Raw genomic sequence first — 15,060 nt, 5'->3', positions numbered from 1 at the left:
ATCCTTTGATCATATTATCGTTCAACTGAGAATTTATCCAATTCATTAAAACTTATCCACAAAAGGCTTTTGGCCTTGTAGATTGTCATTTATTAGTGCAAGAAATGAAAATGGATTGACTTTGGAGCAACAAAGAACAGAAAGTTCTTGAATGATGTGAAAGGAACTGTGACACAGCACAAACTGATTATTCCCAATTTCATTTTGAAGAACATACATGAGGTAAAACGAAAGTTTACTCTATAAAAAAAAAATTTTTTTTTTTAATTTTTAAAAATGGAAGTTGAATGAAGAATGCAGGAAACAAAAGTTTAGAGCCCAAGTGATTCAGCATTCGGTCAACAGATCAATTCGAGTAGATGTGAAAGAACAATGAAAAAGATACATTGTCGGAGATCAGACTTGTGAGTGGATATAAAAGGGTGCTCAACGTGATAAGGTGGTGGAAAGAGGGAGTTGAGAAAAGTGGAAACACAGAAGTTATTGAATTACACTTGCATACGTATATGAAAGTAATAATACCAGTCATTCTATTACACAATAATTGTGAAAATTACTTGCACCAAAGAGTATCCTATAGCTTTACAAAGCTACAAGTCACCCATGCATGGAGTAGTATTGCCATATCTGGGTTGGTGCATCTACCACTATTCTCTCACTTTAACACAAGGTCCAAAAAATAGTTTCCAATCTAATAGATCCCGCACTGTCAGCCAAGCTCCGACCTCTGTCCCATCGCAACAATATTGTATCCCTGTACCTGTTTTACAAGTACTTTAATTGAATGTGTTCGGATGAACTCATAGTACTTGTGCCCCCACCCTGACTAACCCATCAAGCAGCAAAATCCCATCCCTTCACTGTTAAGGTCCATACTCTTATAGTTTACATTGGAATTCCCTCTCTGTCTCATGCTTCCTTGACTGTACTAAACTACAGAAGTTTAAATGTAATGTGAACAGATTAATTTGCACCTCAACTTCTCAGAGATCCGTCAGACATAATCCTAAATAATAGCATCTTACATTCCAAGTAGCAATAAGCCTCTTTTGGGATGAAAAAAATTCAAGAAAAAAATTTTTTTTTTTTTAATTATTACAATTAAGAAAAACAAAACCATTTGTTTTTCTTAATTGCATATAAACTGTAATTTGAAAATGAAAAAAAATGATTACGTACGTAATCCAAACTTGGAATACTGATTTTGACACGTTTACTCGGTAACGGCAAAGGTTTTGGTAGAGACGCCATCTGGGACTTCTTAGGCTTCACCAAATCTTCCAGTTCATCTTCCGGTAAAATTTCAACAGCATCAGCAGCTTTTTTCGATGGTGTTGGTAAAACTGAAAGAAAATAAAGGAAATAAAATCCTTAAAGTTATGCTACAAAATTTTGGAGATGGGAATTATTTGGATGATGTGGACAATTATTCGCATCTTGGTTGTTATTTTCTCAATTTTTCGGCTAATAAAAACCCAACCTCCTACAGATGCACAATTTTGAAGCTGAGGACCTATACGAAATTTTAGAGGCAAATTATAAAGATCACCACCATAAAAAAGGCATTAAAAGTAGTTTTGCGCTGTTGTTTTTATTATATATTTATTAGATTATTACTTAATACACGGCACAATCACATTGGCACACAAGTTCTCGTCAGATCACTAAAGTTAAGCAATGATTAACCTGGCCAGTACCAGATGGGTGACCACTTGGGAAGGTTAGGCATTGTATGTACCGTGCAGAAATGTAGAAGTTTCAGGTTGACATCTGGGGGGGTGTTCAACTTAATGGGAGAGATACACCCCCAAATAAACTCGCTTGGTGAGTAGGCGACAAGGCGATACTCCCCATAATGGTGTACCAGCAACCTGCTGGAAGATGCCTTCCTAAATCTGCATATCAAGCACATTTGCCGCAGTGAATGGTGACCTCTGAGGTGTGTGCAACACAAAGTTGCTCCTTGTTGATCATCTTCGTAGTTGGGGGCTGGCTCAATCCTAATGAGCAAAAATGTATACTCGTATCTGAGTTCTGGCAACAACGACTAAATTAGTAATCATTTCCATTAAAAATTCAGTTAGTATTATGGATCTAAAATTGAGAAAATGCTGAAAAAGTGTTTATATTATGTGAAAGAAGCCAAACAACACATCTATTTGCTCTCGATCACAATTGTTTTTTTGTTCTATTTTAATACAAGCGGAAATATTTCCGTGGAAATTTTCCGCTGCTTTCTACATCAATCCTTATAATTTACTGTCAATATTAAAATTTCTTTCAAATAAATCTGTCGGATAAATAGTATTAAGAAAAAAATTACTTTTTTTCTGTAAAAATAATTATCAGTGTTAACGAAACATTATTTAAATAAATAAAACACAAATATTTCTTTTCAATATTTATTTATTTAAAATTGTAACAATTTAATTCTTTTTAAAAAAAATAAATATTCTGTCTTATAAAAATAATTGTCAGTTAGATAGTCTTCAAATTTGTAAAGCAAATGTCACTTTTTGAAATTTGTGTAGCGTTTTAGTGAATGGGATGGAAAAATTTAATTTGGGAACAATTCATTTTAAAATCAGTAAAGTCAAATTTTTTTTTATCTTAGCAAAATTAGGTTAAAACGTTTGCTGATCTCATTGCTTTTTAATGTGTGTAAAAAATGGTAACAATATATTCAGGTATGAAATTTCAGTGCTTCTTTATTAATTTCAAGTAAAACCATGGTATCTACTTAAATGTCATGTCATAGTAATGAACATATCCAAAAATTATGAAAAACGATTAGGTGAAAAATTAATTATTAATGAAAACAGTTTTTGAAAGCAATTAGCAAAAATTAAGTTTTGCTAAATTTTTGTTTTCAGAAAATAATTACCTCCCTTGTTACAATTCAAACTCTCCAGTTTATTCTTCGAAATACACACTACAACCATCAGTTTCTCCAAGTCTTCCCTATGCCACAACTAAAAAAAGATCGCAAGAAACTGGAGGATTATTTGCACAATCTATACAGTGCAAGTACATTCAAAACATGCGAGCACCAGCCCCTCCCCTTCACGAAACTAATAGTTGACCTTGATGCTACACTCGTGATCCACACCAAGGCATCTCATCAATGACCAAGGATCACCCTGGTTGTCACGGCCAACCAAAACTACTGCAATCACCATAACCGGATGGTGCTCTCCCAACCCAGTTCACCACCCACACCACCTACCCCTTTCAGTATGTATATGCTGACTTCTTCCATTACAAAGGTATCAACTACTTAGTCATTGGGGGATCTGGTCTAATAGACACTCTCCAGCAAACATTTGTAACATTTGGTATACCAGACAAGCGGTCTTCTGACAGAGAACCATAGTTCACTGCATCAGCCACCAGGTAGTTCCTACAAAACTGGGGTGTACATCATCGCCTATCATCCATTGCTTTTCCACACAGCAATTGCAGGGCCGAGATTGGCATCAAAACTGTCAACTGACTGCTCACTAATAACACTGATGCATTCTAGCATGCAATACTGCAATACAGGAACACTCTGGACAATGACACCAAACTATTTCCTGCAATGTGCGTTTTCCGTAGGCCTATAAAGGACTTCATACTGTGATGTGCCCCTTCTGAGGTTAGCTTTGTTATCTGATCGTGATAAACTAATTTAAAAAAAAAAAAATAAATAATTTCCTCAGGTTGTGTGGAAGGACGTGAGGAGCTACGCGCCAGCACGTATTTTGTTGACTTCCTCTGCCAAAAAGAGCATTTTAAATGGGGGTAACAATTATCTGCTCTTCTCGACTTGAAACACGGACTTTAGGCTTGTGTTTTTATAAACTATATGTCAGATGAATGAATGGATGTATTGAGCAATCAGCTGTTTTATTGCTGTAAGGAATGGTAGGTCAGAGAAATTTCAGCATATATTTTAACATGAAAAGACAACCAATTCAACATGTGCATATATATATATATATATATATATATATTCTTTTTGTGTTTATCTTTATTTTATATATAATGAACAGAATTAAAGAAAGAATATACAAATTTTAAAAGATGATAATCTATATATATAAAAGCGAAAATGTATGTGTGTATGTATGTTCGCTTTTCTTCAATGTCCACGAAAGGCTTCTTTCAGAGAAGCGCTTGCTCGGTTCACAACTTCTTAAAACTTTTTATATCATCTATAAATTGTAATATCTCAGAATTACCCACGGAGCTCGCCTGTCTATTTAATTTTATTGACTTTCAAACGTTAATTATTCCCCATTTTCCGCATCGGCACGCGTTACATTCGGTTTTCGGTATAAAAAAAAGCGAAACTCGACTCTAATCACAGGCCGTCAGGCCGCTTGCCCGCGCGCCCTCCGGGGCCCGGGTGACATCAAAGTGTAGTATCTGTTCCGGCAGATGCTGCAAAGCTAAGACTAGCAAAGACCAGCTATGACTAGCAAAGACCATATGTGGGGGTAACCCCACATATCTGACCTTGGTCACTGAAGGGGCAACCCTTCATACCAACAGTTTCTAATCCAGCCCCCACTTCCCTCCTCTGGGGAGCTGGATCCCCATTTCCCTCCTCCTTCCCCCTATCTCCACATTAAAAACGGCCTCCTGCCTAATTTGCTCAGTGGGGAAGCAAATAAATATCTACAGACCGCATTGGCCAAGATCAAAGTGTAGTATCTGTTCCGGCAGATACTGCACTTAAGATAATTTGTACCAGTCAATGGAGGGGAAACCCTCTATACTGGGACAATTATTATTTTTGGTAACCAGAGTGACCCCTTTTAGGGGAGCTGGTTTTTACCTCACATAAAAAACGGCCTTGTGCCTAATTTGCTCAGTGGGGGAGCAAATAAACACCATCTGTTCCGGCAGATACTGCACTTAAGATAATTTGTACCAGTCAATGGAGGGGAAACCCTCTATACTGGGACAATTATTATTTTTGGAAACCAGAGTGCCCCCTTTTTGCCTACTTTAAGGGGAGCTGGTTTTTACCTCACATTAAAAACGGCCTTGTGCCTAATTTGCTCTGTGGGGGAGCAAATAAACACCATCTGTTCCGGCAGATACTGCAAGCTAGGACTAGCTAGGACTAGCAAAGACCAGATGTGGGGGCAACCCCACATGCTTGACCTTTAACCAGCTCCCATTTCCCTCCTCTCGGAAGCTGGTCCCCTTTTTCCCTTCCCCCTCCCTTGACTCCTCACAATAAAAATTGGCCTTGTGCCTAATTTGCTCGGTGGGGGAGCAAATAAATACTACAGGCTGAAAGCCACTTGCCCGCGCGCACTCCGGGGTCCGGGTGACAAGATCAAAGTGTAGTATCTGTTCCGGCAGATACTGCAAGCTATGACTAGCTAGGACTAGCTATGACTAGCAAAGACCAGATGTGGGGGCAACCCCACATGCTTGACCCATAACCAGCTCCCATTTCCCTCCTCTCGGCAGCTGGTCCCCATTTTCCCTTCCCCCTCCCTTGACTCCTCACATTAAAAATTGGCCTTGTGCCTAATTTGCTCGGTGGAGGAGCAAATAAATACTACAGGCTGAAAGCCACTTGCCCGCGCGCCCTCCGGGGCCCGGGTGACAAGATCAAAGTGTAGTATCTGTTCCGGCAGATGCTGCAAGCTATGACTAGCTAGGACTAGCTATGACCAGCAAAGACCAGATTTGGGGGCAACCCCACATGCTTGACCTTTAACCAGCTCCCATTTCCCACCTCTCGGGAGCTGGTCCCTTTCTCCCCTTCCCCCTCCCTTCACTCCTCACATTAAAAATTTGCCTTGTGCCTAATTTGCTCGGTGGGGGAGCAAATAAATACCATCTGTTCTGGCAGATGCTGCAAGCTATGACTAGCTAGGACTAGCTATGACCAGCAAAGACCAGATTTGGGGGCAACCCCACATGCTTGACCTTTAACCAGCTCCCATTTCCCTCCTCTCGGGAGCTGGTCCCCATTTTCCCTTCCCCCTCCCTTGACTCCTCACATTAAAAATTGGCCTTGTGCCTAATTTGCTCGGTGGGGGAGCAAATAAATACAACAGGCTGAAAGCCACTTGCCCGCGCGCCCTCCGGGGCCCGGGTGACATGATCAAAGTGTAGTATCTGTTCCGGCAGATACTGCAAGCTATGACTAGCAAAGACCAGATGTGGGGGCAACCCCACATGCTTAACCTTTAACCAGCTCCCATTTCCCTCCTCTCGGGAGCTGGTCCCCTTTTTCCCTTCCCCCTCCCTTGACTCCTCACAATAAAAATTGGCCTTGTGCCTAATTTGCTCGGTGGGGGAGCAAATAAATACAACAGGCCGAAAGCCAGTTTGTTCAATGTCGACTTCGTCATATCAGACTGTAGCTTTCATTTCGCTCCTCCTAATAAACAGGGAGCGGGTTTTTAAAAACAAACAAACCCATTTATTCAAAACTGTCCCGCACAAAATCGTAACTGCTGAATACCTATCACCGTCACGTCAATCAAAAACGCACACCTGTTTGTTTTTTTAACACTTTACTATTTTCCAACTGCGCATCGTCAACGCTTTGGGTTTTTTTCACATACCCCGAAAAACACCCGGGCAACGCCGGGTACCCCTCGTTAGTCTATATATATAAAAGTGAAAATGTGTGTATGTATGTTTGTATGTGTGTTTGTGTATCCGTTAAAAACTTTCAACAGACACAACGAAAATTCACAAACTCGGTATCATATTGAAGCTCCATCCTTAGCTCAAAAAATATCGAAAAATTGGCCAAAAACGTTCATTTTTTCTCCCCGAAATCGACAATTTTCCACAGGGGGGGGGTCAACAAAAACGGTCTTCTCATAACGACGACCGGTTCTAAACATACGTCAGTGACGTCATGACCTGATTTACTTTAAATAGTTGAAAAACTGACAAAATTTCACATAGGTCGCATTAGCTCAGTTGGTTAGTGTGTTGGTTCGTTATCTAAACATTTTGGGTTCGAATTGTGGTGTGAGATGTCTTCTTTTTTTTTTTCGATTTTTTTAAATTTAAATATTGAACCAGTGTTATTTAAGCCATTTTTCACGTAACCTTCGTTTTTCTGTTTTTTTTTTTATTTCGCTTATCCACCCCCGACCACACACCGATTTTTTAAATTTTAATATCGAAACAGGCTTATTTAAGCCATTTTTCACGTGTTCGTTTTTCTGTTTTCTTTTTTGTTTTTTTGATTTTTACATTTAACATCGTTCGTTTGCTTTACGTTAGTTTTTTGTGTTTTTTTCAATGTTTTGATTACCCCCCGTCCCCCCGCTTAAGTTTTAACGTTCATTTTTATGTTTTCTTTTTTTACTTCGCTTATAACAAACAAACCTGGTCATTGACTTCATTTGCTGGATAGCTATTGCTTACGTCGTTGTCGTCGTCATCGTTGTCGTAACGCTCGACGACTTCCGTGCACGCACCTGTCAATTTGATTCTTACTTAAATAAATTCAAACATCTTTCAGTAACTCATTCTGGCTGGCCGATTTTATTTTCAAACTTCACCTCAGGGCTTCGGGTTCCATCCTACCAACTTTTACACACACACACACACCGGTTTCTTTTTTATTTTACAGCACACACACCTCCAAGCACCCGGGCAACGCCGGGTACCCCCGCTAGTATATATATAAATTCATAATCTTTCTTCTCTTTCTCCTTTTTTTTTTTTGTATATGTATATATATATATTTTGAATACCAAACTCCCAATAAAAAAAAAAAGGAAAGACAAATTTACAACAGAAATAATTTATGGGATTGCGCCCCTTAGATCAATATCTCTTCTTTTTTTTTTTTATAATAGAACAAGGGAAAATACTTCTGTTGCTTTTCCCTTTTGTTTATTTTATCTGTCTCGTGTTGTTTGATTTCTTTTATTTCTCCTTTTATGTTTTCTTTTTCTTTCGGGCAATATTTTTTTTTAATCAAACTCTAGCGAGATTTCTGAGTTTTCGAGATATAATAGAGACAATGGCACACTGAAAATTTTGTTTAACTCGTTCAAAAAAAGATAGAAACAATATCCATTTGTGAATCTGAGATATTACAATCTAGGAAACACAAGAAAACTTCTCCCAAAATCTAACCAATCAAGAACCCCGACGCAAAAAGCCTTTCATAGACATACACAAACGCGCACGCCCATTTTGCCTTTTATATATTATGGGTCACATTTGAAAGACCTGGAGATTTGCAGTCTGTCAACCAAGGACCAATTGCAGAACAAATACTACCCAGCTGAAGGCCAGGCGTTTTCGTTCGATTAGTTTTGCTTTATTTATATGAAAAAGACCAGTGGGAAGCTGTTGAGGGCTGGAAGTGGAGCTGGAAGGCTGTAGGAAGTACCAAGGGTTGGAAGGCTGCAGGAGAGTGTGGCAGGTGCTGGAAGGCTGTAGGAAGCTGCAGCAGGCACTGGAAGGCTGCAGGAAGTGCTGAAAATCGCAAGAGTGAGCTGGAGTGCAGTGGTTGGAAGAAGGTATTCTCAGGGGCAGGCAGTAGCAGTTGTATGATAGTAGTGGATCGCATAATTAATGTGGAAAAGATGGCCCTGAAAAGGGCTGTTTGAACTACCATTACTGCTAGGACGCTTCGACCACTAGGCTTGTCAACTTGACTGGGAGCGTCAACGTCGCATTCAGGAGGCTTCCTGCTCCCTAGCCGCCTTAAGAGCGGCAAGCCACAGATGCACCGTATTTACGAAATAGCATGGTTACAATAAGTGCACTCCTTCAGTTGATAAACAAATGAACAGAATTAATTTCTCACTGAATCAATCACAATAGGATTTCAAACGTAAATTTATTGTGTTTATGTTTGATTCAGTTCTGATTCAAAGTCACTCCTATTCTGTTGAATTTATGTTTGTTTCTTCTCAGTTCGTAAAGAGAAAAGCGTTATTCGCCGACAGGCAGTGTAAGTGAGATTGTTTACCAATAAAAATATGGTCGTCATAGTAGAAGTTGTTCGAACATGTTTTTCCTCACATACACACACACACATGTACGCACGCACATAAGCACAGACACGTACATATATTCAAAAAGTCCATTGTCCAAAACATTTCAAACAATACATAACTTGTTAAAAAAAAATATATATATATAACAAACAAGAACGAAATACGTTTCTCTTGTATATATATTTTTTTTTCTCCCCAGGAGGGGGAGTCTTGTTCGAACATGTTTTTCCTCACATACACACTTGTACGCACGCACATACGCACAGACACGTACATATATTCACGTTCACATATATACACTCACATTCATGTGCATACACACACACACGCTAACGTGCACACATACGCGCACATATACGCACACATGGGAAACGTCACTTCCCCTGAAAGCAAATCTAGACATGCGCAGTCAGAACACTGACCCGGGTATAAAAGTCAACAACAAACATTCAAATTCCTCTTTCTTCCCTTTTGCCTTTGTTCGTCAACCAGACAAGTTCGCGTCCACAGCTCTCGTTTTGAAGACTTTTCCACGTGGACGACTGCTATCATCCACGCGCGGCTTTGCTAAGGCCAACTCTCTCTCTCTTTCTTTCTACATGCAGGACTGCCATTTCTCGTTCCTCTACTTCATTCCTTTCTTTTCCACGTGCGTAGTCGTCAACGACTGAATGAACACTTGTTCCACCTAAACCCTTTATTTTCGACAGAAAATAAACATGTTTATTTTTATGCAGCAATTGTGTTTTGTTTCCTTCTTTCCATTCGTTTCATTATTTTCTTTTGTAGCAAGTTAGGATATTTATATCCTGGCCCCAACAAAGTACAAAACATGGCAGAAGAGCACTGCAACATATACTAGTTATGTTATGTGATTGTAACTATTCCGTTTACTTAGTTCTACCAATATGTGTATTTCAGATCTTCATCGTTTGTGATGTCATCATGAAATGATATCAAAATAGTGTAAACTTATCTAAAGCCTGTAATCTATGATAATCGTCGGAAAAAAGTTTTTAAAAAAAAAACATTTTTAGGGAGGAGCACTTTCGTACAGGTCCGCCCATACATATCTCATAGGATTAGCAAATCTCTCGACGGAGGCAACCTTTCTAGGGCAATTGCTCTTGACATATCAAAGGCCTTTGATAGGGTATGGCATAAAGGTTTACTTCACAAGATCTCTAGCTATGGTATAGCTGGAAATGTCTTCTCAATTATTAAATCATTTCTTTCTGATAGGTTCATAAGAGTAGTAGTTAATGGGAAAAAATCAGAAGCTCACAGTATTAATGCTGGAGTCCCTCAGGGGTCCATCTTGGGCCCAACTCTATTCCTGATCTACATTAATGATCTTCCAAATCACATCCTTACATCATTTGTAGACATTTATGCTGATGACACTACCATTTATGATAGCACATCTAAGACAGTAAACAACCAAGTTCTCTCCGATTCTCTCTCCTCTGATCTTGAGCACATGATACAATGGGGAAAGGAGTGGCTAATTACTTTTAATGTATCTAAAACCAAGCTTCTCTCTTTACATCATTAACATTCTGATCCACATCTGGCATCAATTGAAATGAATGGCTCTCGTCTTCAGGAGGCCTCAAGTTTTGACAAGCTTCTGGGCTTGACTTTTACTCCTGATCTGAAATGGAACACGTACATCAAATCTGTTGCCAAGGCCGCTGGAAAAATGGTCGGATCTTTCTATCGATCCAGTAGATATCTCACTGCTGATGCAATTCTCTATCTATATAAGAGCCAGGAGCATCCAAGGATGGAATACTGTTGCCACATCTGGGCAGGAGCTGCTAGAAAGGACTTGTCCTGCCTTGATAGAGTTCAAAATAGACTTCGTAGCCTCGTAGGAGATGTCCTTTTCTCTTCCCTGCAACCTCTATCTCACAGAAGAGATGTTGCGAGTTTGTCTCTGAAGTATTGTTATTTTCATGGAAAGTATTCGACTGAGCTTCAGTCTATGGTCCCCCCTCGCCAAACTTTCAGAAGAAACACTCGTCTAGCTGAAAACACTATCAATAATTTCCCCCACTCTTTATCTGTACCTAAACCTAAACGTAGATTCCATGAACAAAGCTTCTTTCTTAGAACTGCACGCCTGTGGAATTGTCCTCCATTTTCCTGCTTTCCGGCTGACTACAATATGGTTGTGTTCAAGTCTAATGTAAATAAGTTCTTGATGAGCCGTTCCATATAAGTAAACAAATTTACCGAATTTTCATTACCAATGATTACTATATTGTCCAATTTCTACTGTACACTCTTTAACCTTTATCCTTGAGTTGCCTCTTGGCCTTGATAATGTGGTGATGCCTGTGTAAAAAAAACAAAAAAAAAACATCCTAGACTTTTCTGTATTTTTTTTCTTTACGCCATAAGTGCAAATCTGAATAAGCAACAAAAAAGAAAAAAAACTGTAGTATCAGAATCAATGCTATACTTTGTCCTCCAATTATCACGACATTGCTTCCAATCGTGCTGAACTTAATGTCGATTAAGAGAAGTGAAGTTGAGGTTTGCTCAACCCTTGCTTCATCGTAAACTTTTTGGGCGCTTCAGAAGCACAAGCAACCTTAAGTGCGACCATACCGGTGTCAGATAAAAATCTAGCCTCGATGTGAAAATGTTCCAATTACCAAACCGGACTTCCTGTTTTATTTGAAGATAAATCTGTAAATTAAAAAAATAAAGAAATAAAAACATGTTCAAAAGTTTCACATATTTTCTTTGATGTCAAATTGCTTATTTTATTTTCAACAAAAACAGAAAGTTCAGTTTGGTAATCGGAATATTTTCGCATCGAGGCTAGGTTTTCACCCGGTGTCAGGTGGAAAGGTACGGTCGCACTTAGGGTAACCTATGTTTCTGAATCGCCACTTTCTCAACAAGCATCGTCGCAAGTGGCGACCATTGTCTTTCTTGGAATGAAAAGAAGCATTCCAACCAAAGAATCGGTTACTATTTCTTTATAAAATAAATAAAAAAATAAAATAACCTCTTTTCAAATTATATTTCAATATTTTCTAAATGTCCTTTACCTTGACTAGAAAAGATGCTTAAACATTAAACAGTGTTTAATTTAAACACTGATGATAAATTAAAATTAAATTAATTGCCGTATTTATCGTGATTTTCTGTTTTATCGAAAAAAATAAAAATTAAAACAAAATTCATATTACAAAATAAACAACACTTTTTTTTCCGTTACGAAACTAAAGTCATAAAACATATGGAATTTTGAAAACTCTACAGTGGAATTTAGAATTAGATATTAAAAGTTAGAATAATTCGATTTCATAATATATTAGAAATATAATAATAAAGACCTTTGAACATTTTTCTTCCTCCTGAATCTTCATCGCCAGCATCTTCTTTGTTATTATCTTGAGATGAAGTGGACGTTGTTATTGCTTCCGTCTTTGCTTCGCTTCGTGATTCAGGTTGAATTTTTTCCACGTCGATGTTTTTTTCTAGAGATTTCTCCTTTGATAAACTGTTTCCAGGCAAGCTTTTCCCGTCCAAAAACTCAGCATCGTCGCTATCACTGTCATCACTTGAAGCGTAAGCAACTAAGGAAGACATGTTTTTTTTTTAATTTTCAGAACTTGTGTTAAAAGTAATTTTATATCAAGAACCGTAACTCTTCTACATTTAATAATTATCTCCCTTGATTTCGAAACCGATTTGCTTCAGTTTTAATTCTATTGGCAGGATTTGCTCGTTTTTCTAATAGTGTAATATAATTTATTGAAAAACAAATTAACAAATCAAATTAAAAAGAAGGCTAACGATACACATTTGAAGAATTAATTAGAAATAAGCGTAAAAGAATAGTAAAAAAAAAAAGAAAGATGAGGACAGCTAACAGAAGATATTTCCCTTCAAATATTAACAAAATACACAAGAAACAAAGGATAATAGGAAAAGCAGATATAGATGATGCAAAGGTTTTGTATAAATTAAAACGGGCAAAATTCAACTATAAATTTCTAAGAATGTAGAACAATCTTGAATGAAATCGTTACGATGATTAAAGTTTGTTGTTTATTTTTGGTGTTTGGTAAATATAATATGTTGGTGCAGCAGCACTGCAGCTGTTTATAGAAAAATCTAAGTGCGTCTGGCTGTAGTAGAATATAAGTGTGATACTGACATGTAAGTGTGAAAACCTAAAGAGTAGTTACTGTATGACGCATTCAACATAAGGTGTTGTAAAAAGAGAGAATGAAAAACCTCACTTAACTTTTTGATGGGATTAGGCACAGCGCCAGGTTTTTTTGTTTGTTTTTTTTTTACATGAAGGTCACCACTTATTAAGGCCCCGAAGCCACTCGGGGATAAGGGTTATTGTGTGTATGGTAATCAATGGGGTAGTGTTGTATTATTCGTTAGTATTGGAGATTTGATAAAGTGTCATTACTTAAGGGGGCGGTTCATCAGGAATTTGTTTATGTTGGACTTGAAGACATCCAAGTCAAGTTGAAGTCAGGAGGGAAACAGGCAAGCGTCAGAGAGTTCAACAGGCGTGCAGTTCTAAAAAAGAAGCTTTGTTCATAGAATCTACGTTTTGATTTAGGCACAGATAAAGAGTGGGGAAAATTATTGACAGTGGTTTGAACTAGACGAGTGTTTTTCATGAAACATTAGCAAGAGGGGACCAGAGATTGGAACTCAGACGAGCACTTGCCATGAAAATAATGCTGCAGAAAACAAACATGGCGATAGGTGAAACAATAGGGAATACATTGAATAACAAAGGCCTTAATATCGTAAAAACTACTTGTCATCAACAATTTTAAATGTGATATTCGTTCAAAATAGACCTGAATATCCTTAAAATTAATTTTTAAAAGGTAAGTCTTTAAGTGGTACTCTATCGCATTTTGACCCAAAACTTTTTAATAAAACAATTTAAATCAAACTTTTTGATAGCCAGCATTTTATTTTTTACATAAGGAAAAATCTGCTATTCCAATCTAAGATGTCCCATTTTGGGAAGAACAAGTTCTCGAAAATAGAGTACTCTGAATCAATATTTTTACATAAAAAAAATCTAGTTATTTTGTTTAAATATGTTTATTCCTAACATTAAAAACTTACCTTGCATGTAGCTTTAATATTTTTATTAGAAAGTTTTGTAAATATATATAAAAAGAACACACGCTTTAGTGTAAATAGTTTTATTAAAAGGTTTTATAAATATAAATAAAAAACATGCACTACATAAAAATAAATCTTGGTGTGAATATCCGAATACGCCTGTTATTTTATATTTGTCTACAAAGGGCATACGTGTATGCGAAAGTCAAAATCAAACTGGTGTCAATCAAAATCTGCTCTTTCGTTTTGGTCAGTCGACTGAAGTTCTTATTTTTGTCTTGATCCCATTTATTGTATGCGGAGCAGACTATGAAATAGTTTCATTAAAATCTATATTAAGCTTGTGTAAGTGGAATAATGCATGTGTGTATGTACATATATATATATATATATATATATATATATATATATATATATATATATATATATATATATAAAATAAAAGTTACAATAAGTTTACTAAGGTAATCAAAATGGTAAACTTAAAATATATTATAAATATTAAAGAGTTAATATTTACAAGTAAAATAAACTCAGCCAGATATAAAAAGCTCAATAAAACCGAAAAGGAAATAGAGCTTATAATATGAACAAATGATTAATAAAATATGTTAAAAGACATCTTGAAAAAGAGTTAAAAACATATTTAATTTTAAAAAAGGAAGCACAAGATAAGTGGATAGTCCTTAATCCGCGGAGTTTCGAAGAAATACTCTCCTTCTCATCAGAGGGCAGGAATTAGCAAAATGCAGGATCGGATTTTGCATATAAAAGTATTTAATGAAACTACAAGTAAGTCAAAGATCTTACTAGGTTAAAAAAAAGGGTGAGGTAAGGGGAACAGGAGGCAAAAGAAAAATAATAAAAAGATTTCACATGAATGGATAGTCCGGTGAAGGGTAAAAATCCAAAAATGGTAAAATCCAAAACGGTCGAATTTAAA

At 37.1% G+C, this 15,060-nt stretch overlaps 1 protein-coding gene across 1 annotated transcript in view; it reads right to left on the bottom strand.

The window, feature by feature from the left end:
- The window catches only part of LOC145267265 (proline-rich protein PRCC-like), a 133,052-nt gene extending 120,399 nt beyond the window's left edge, over nucleotides 1-12,653 (bottom strand). The window contains exons 1-2 of the mRNA XM_080123289.1: nucleotides 12,344-12,653; nucleotides 1,180-1,343 (exon numbers count right to left, since the gene is read on the bottom strand). Of these exons, the coding sequence (XP_079979415.1) occupies nucleotides 1,180-1,343; nucleotides 12,344-12,599 (420 nt within the window). The 5' untranslated portion in view covers nucleotides 12,600-12,653. The remainder of the gene's footprint in view (nucleotides 1-1,179; nucleotides 1,344-12,343) is intronic.
- Between the last annotated feature and the right edge of the window lie 2,407 nt (nucleotides 12,654-15,060).

This window comes from Euprymna scolopes, chromosome 4 (genome assembly GCF_053919585.1).
Source record: "Euprymna scolopes isolate OS-2025 chromosome 4, ASM5391958v1, whole genome shotgun sequence".
In the NCBI taxonomy this organism is placed as follows: domain Eukaryota; kingdom Metazoa; phylum Mollusca; class Cephalopoda; order Sepiida; family Sepiolidae; genus Euprymna; species Euprymna scolopes.
This window is presented reverse-complemented; position numbering and strand designations above follow the sequence as displayed.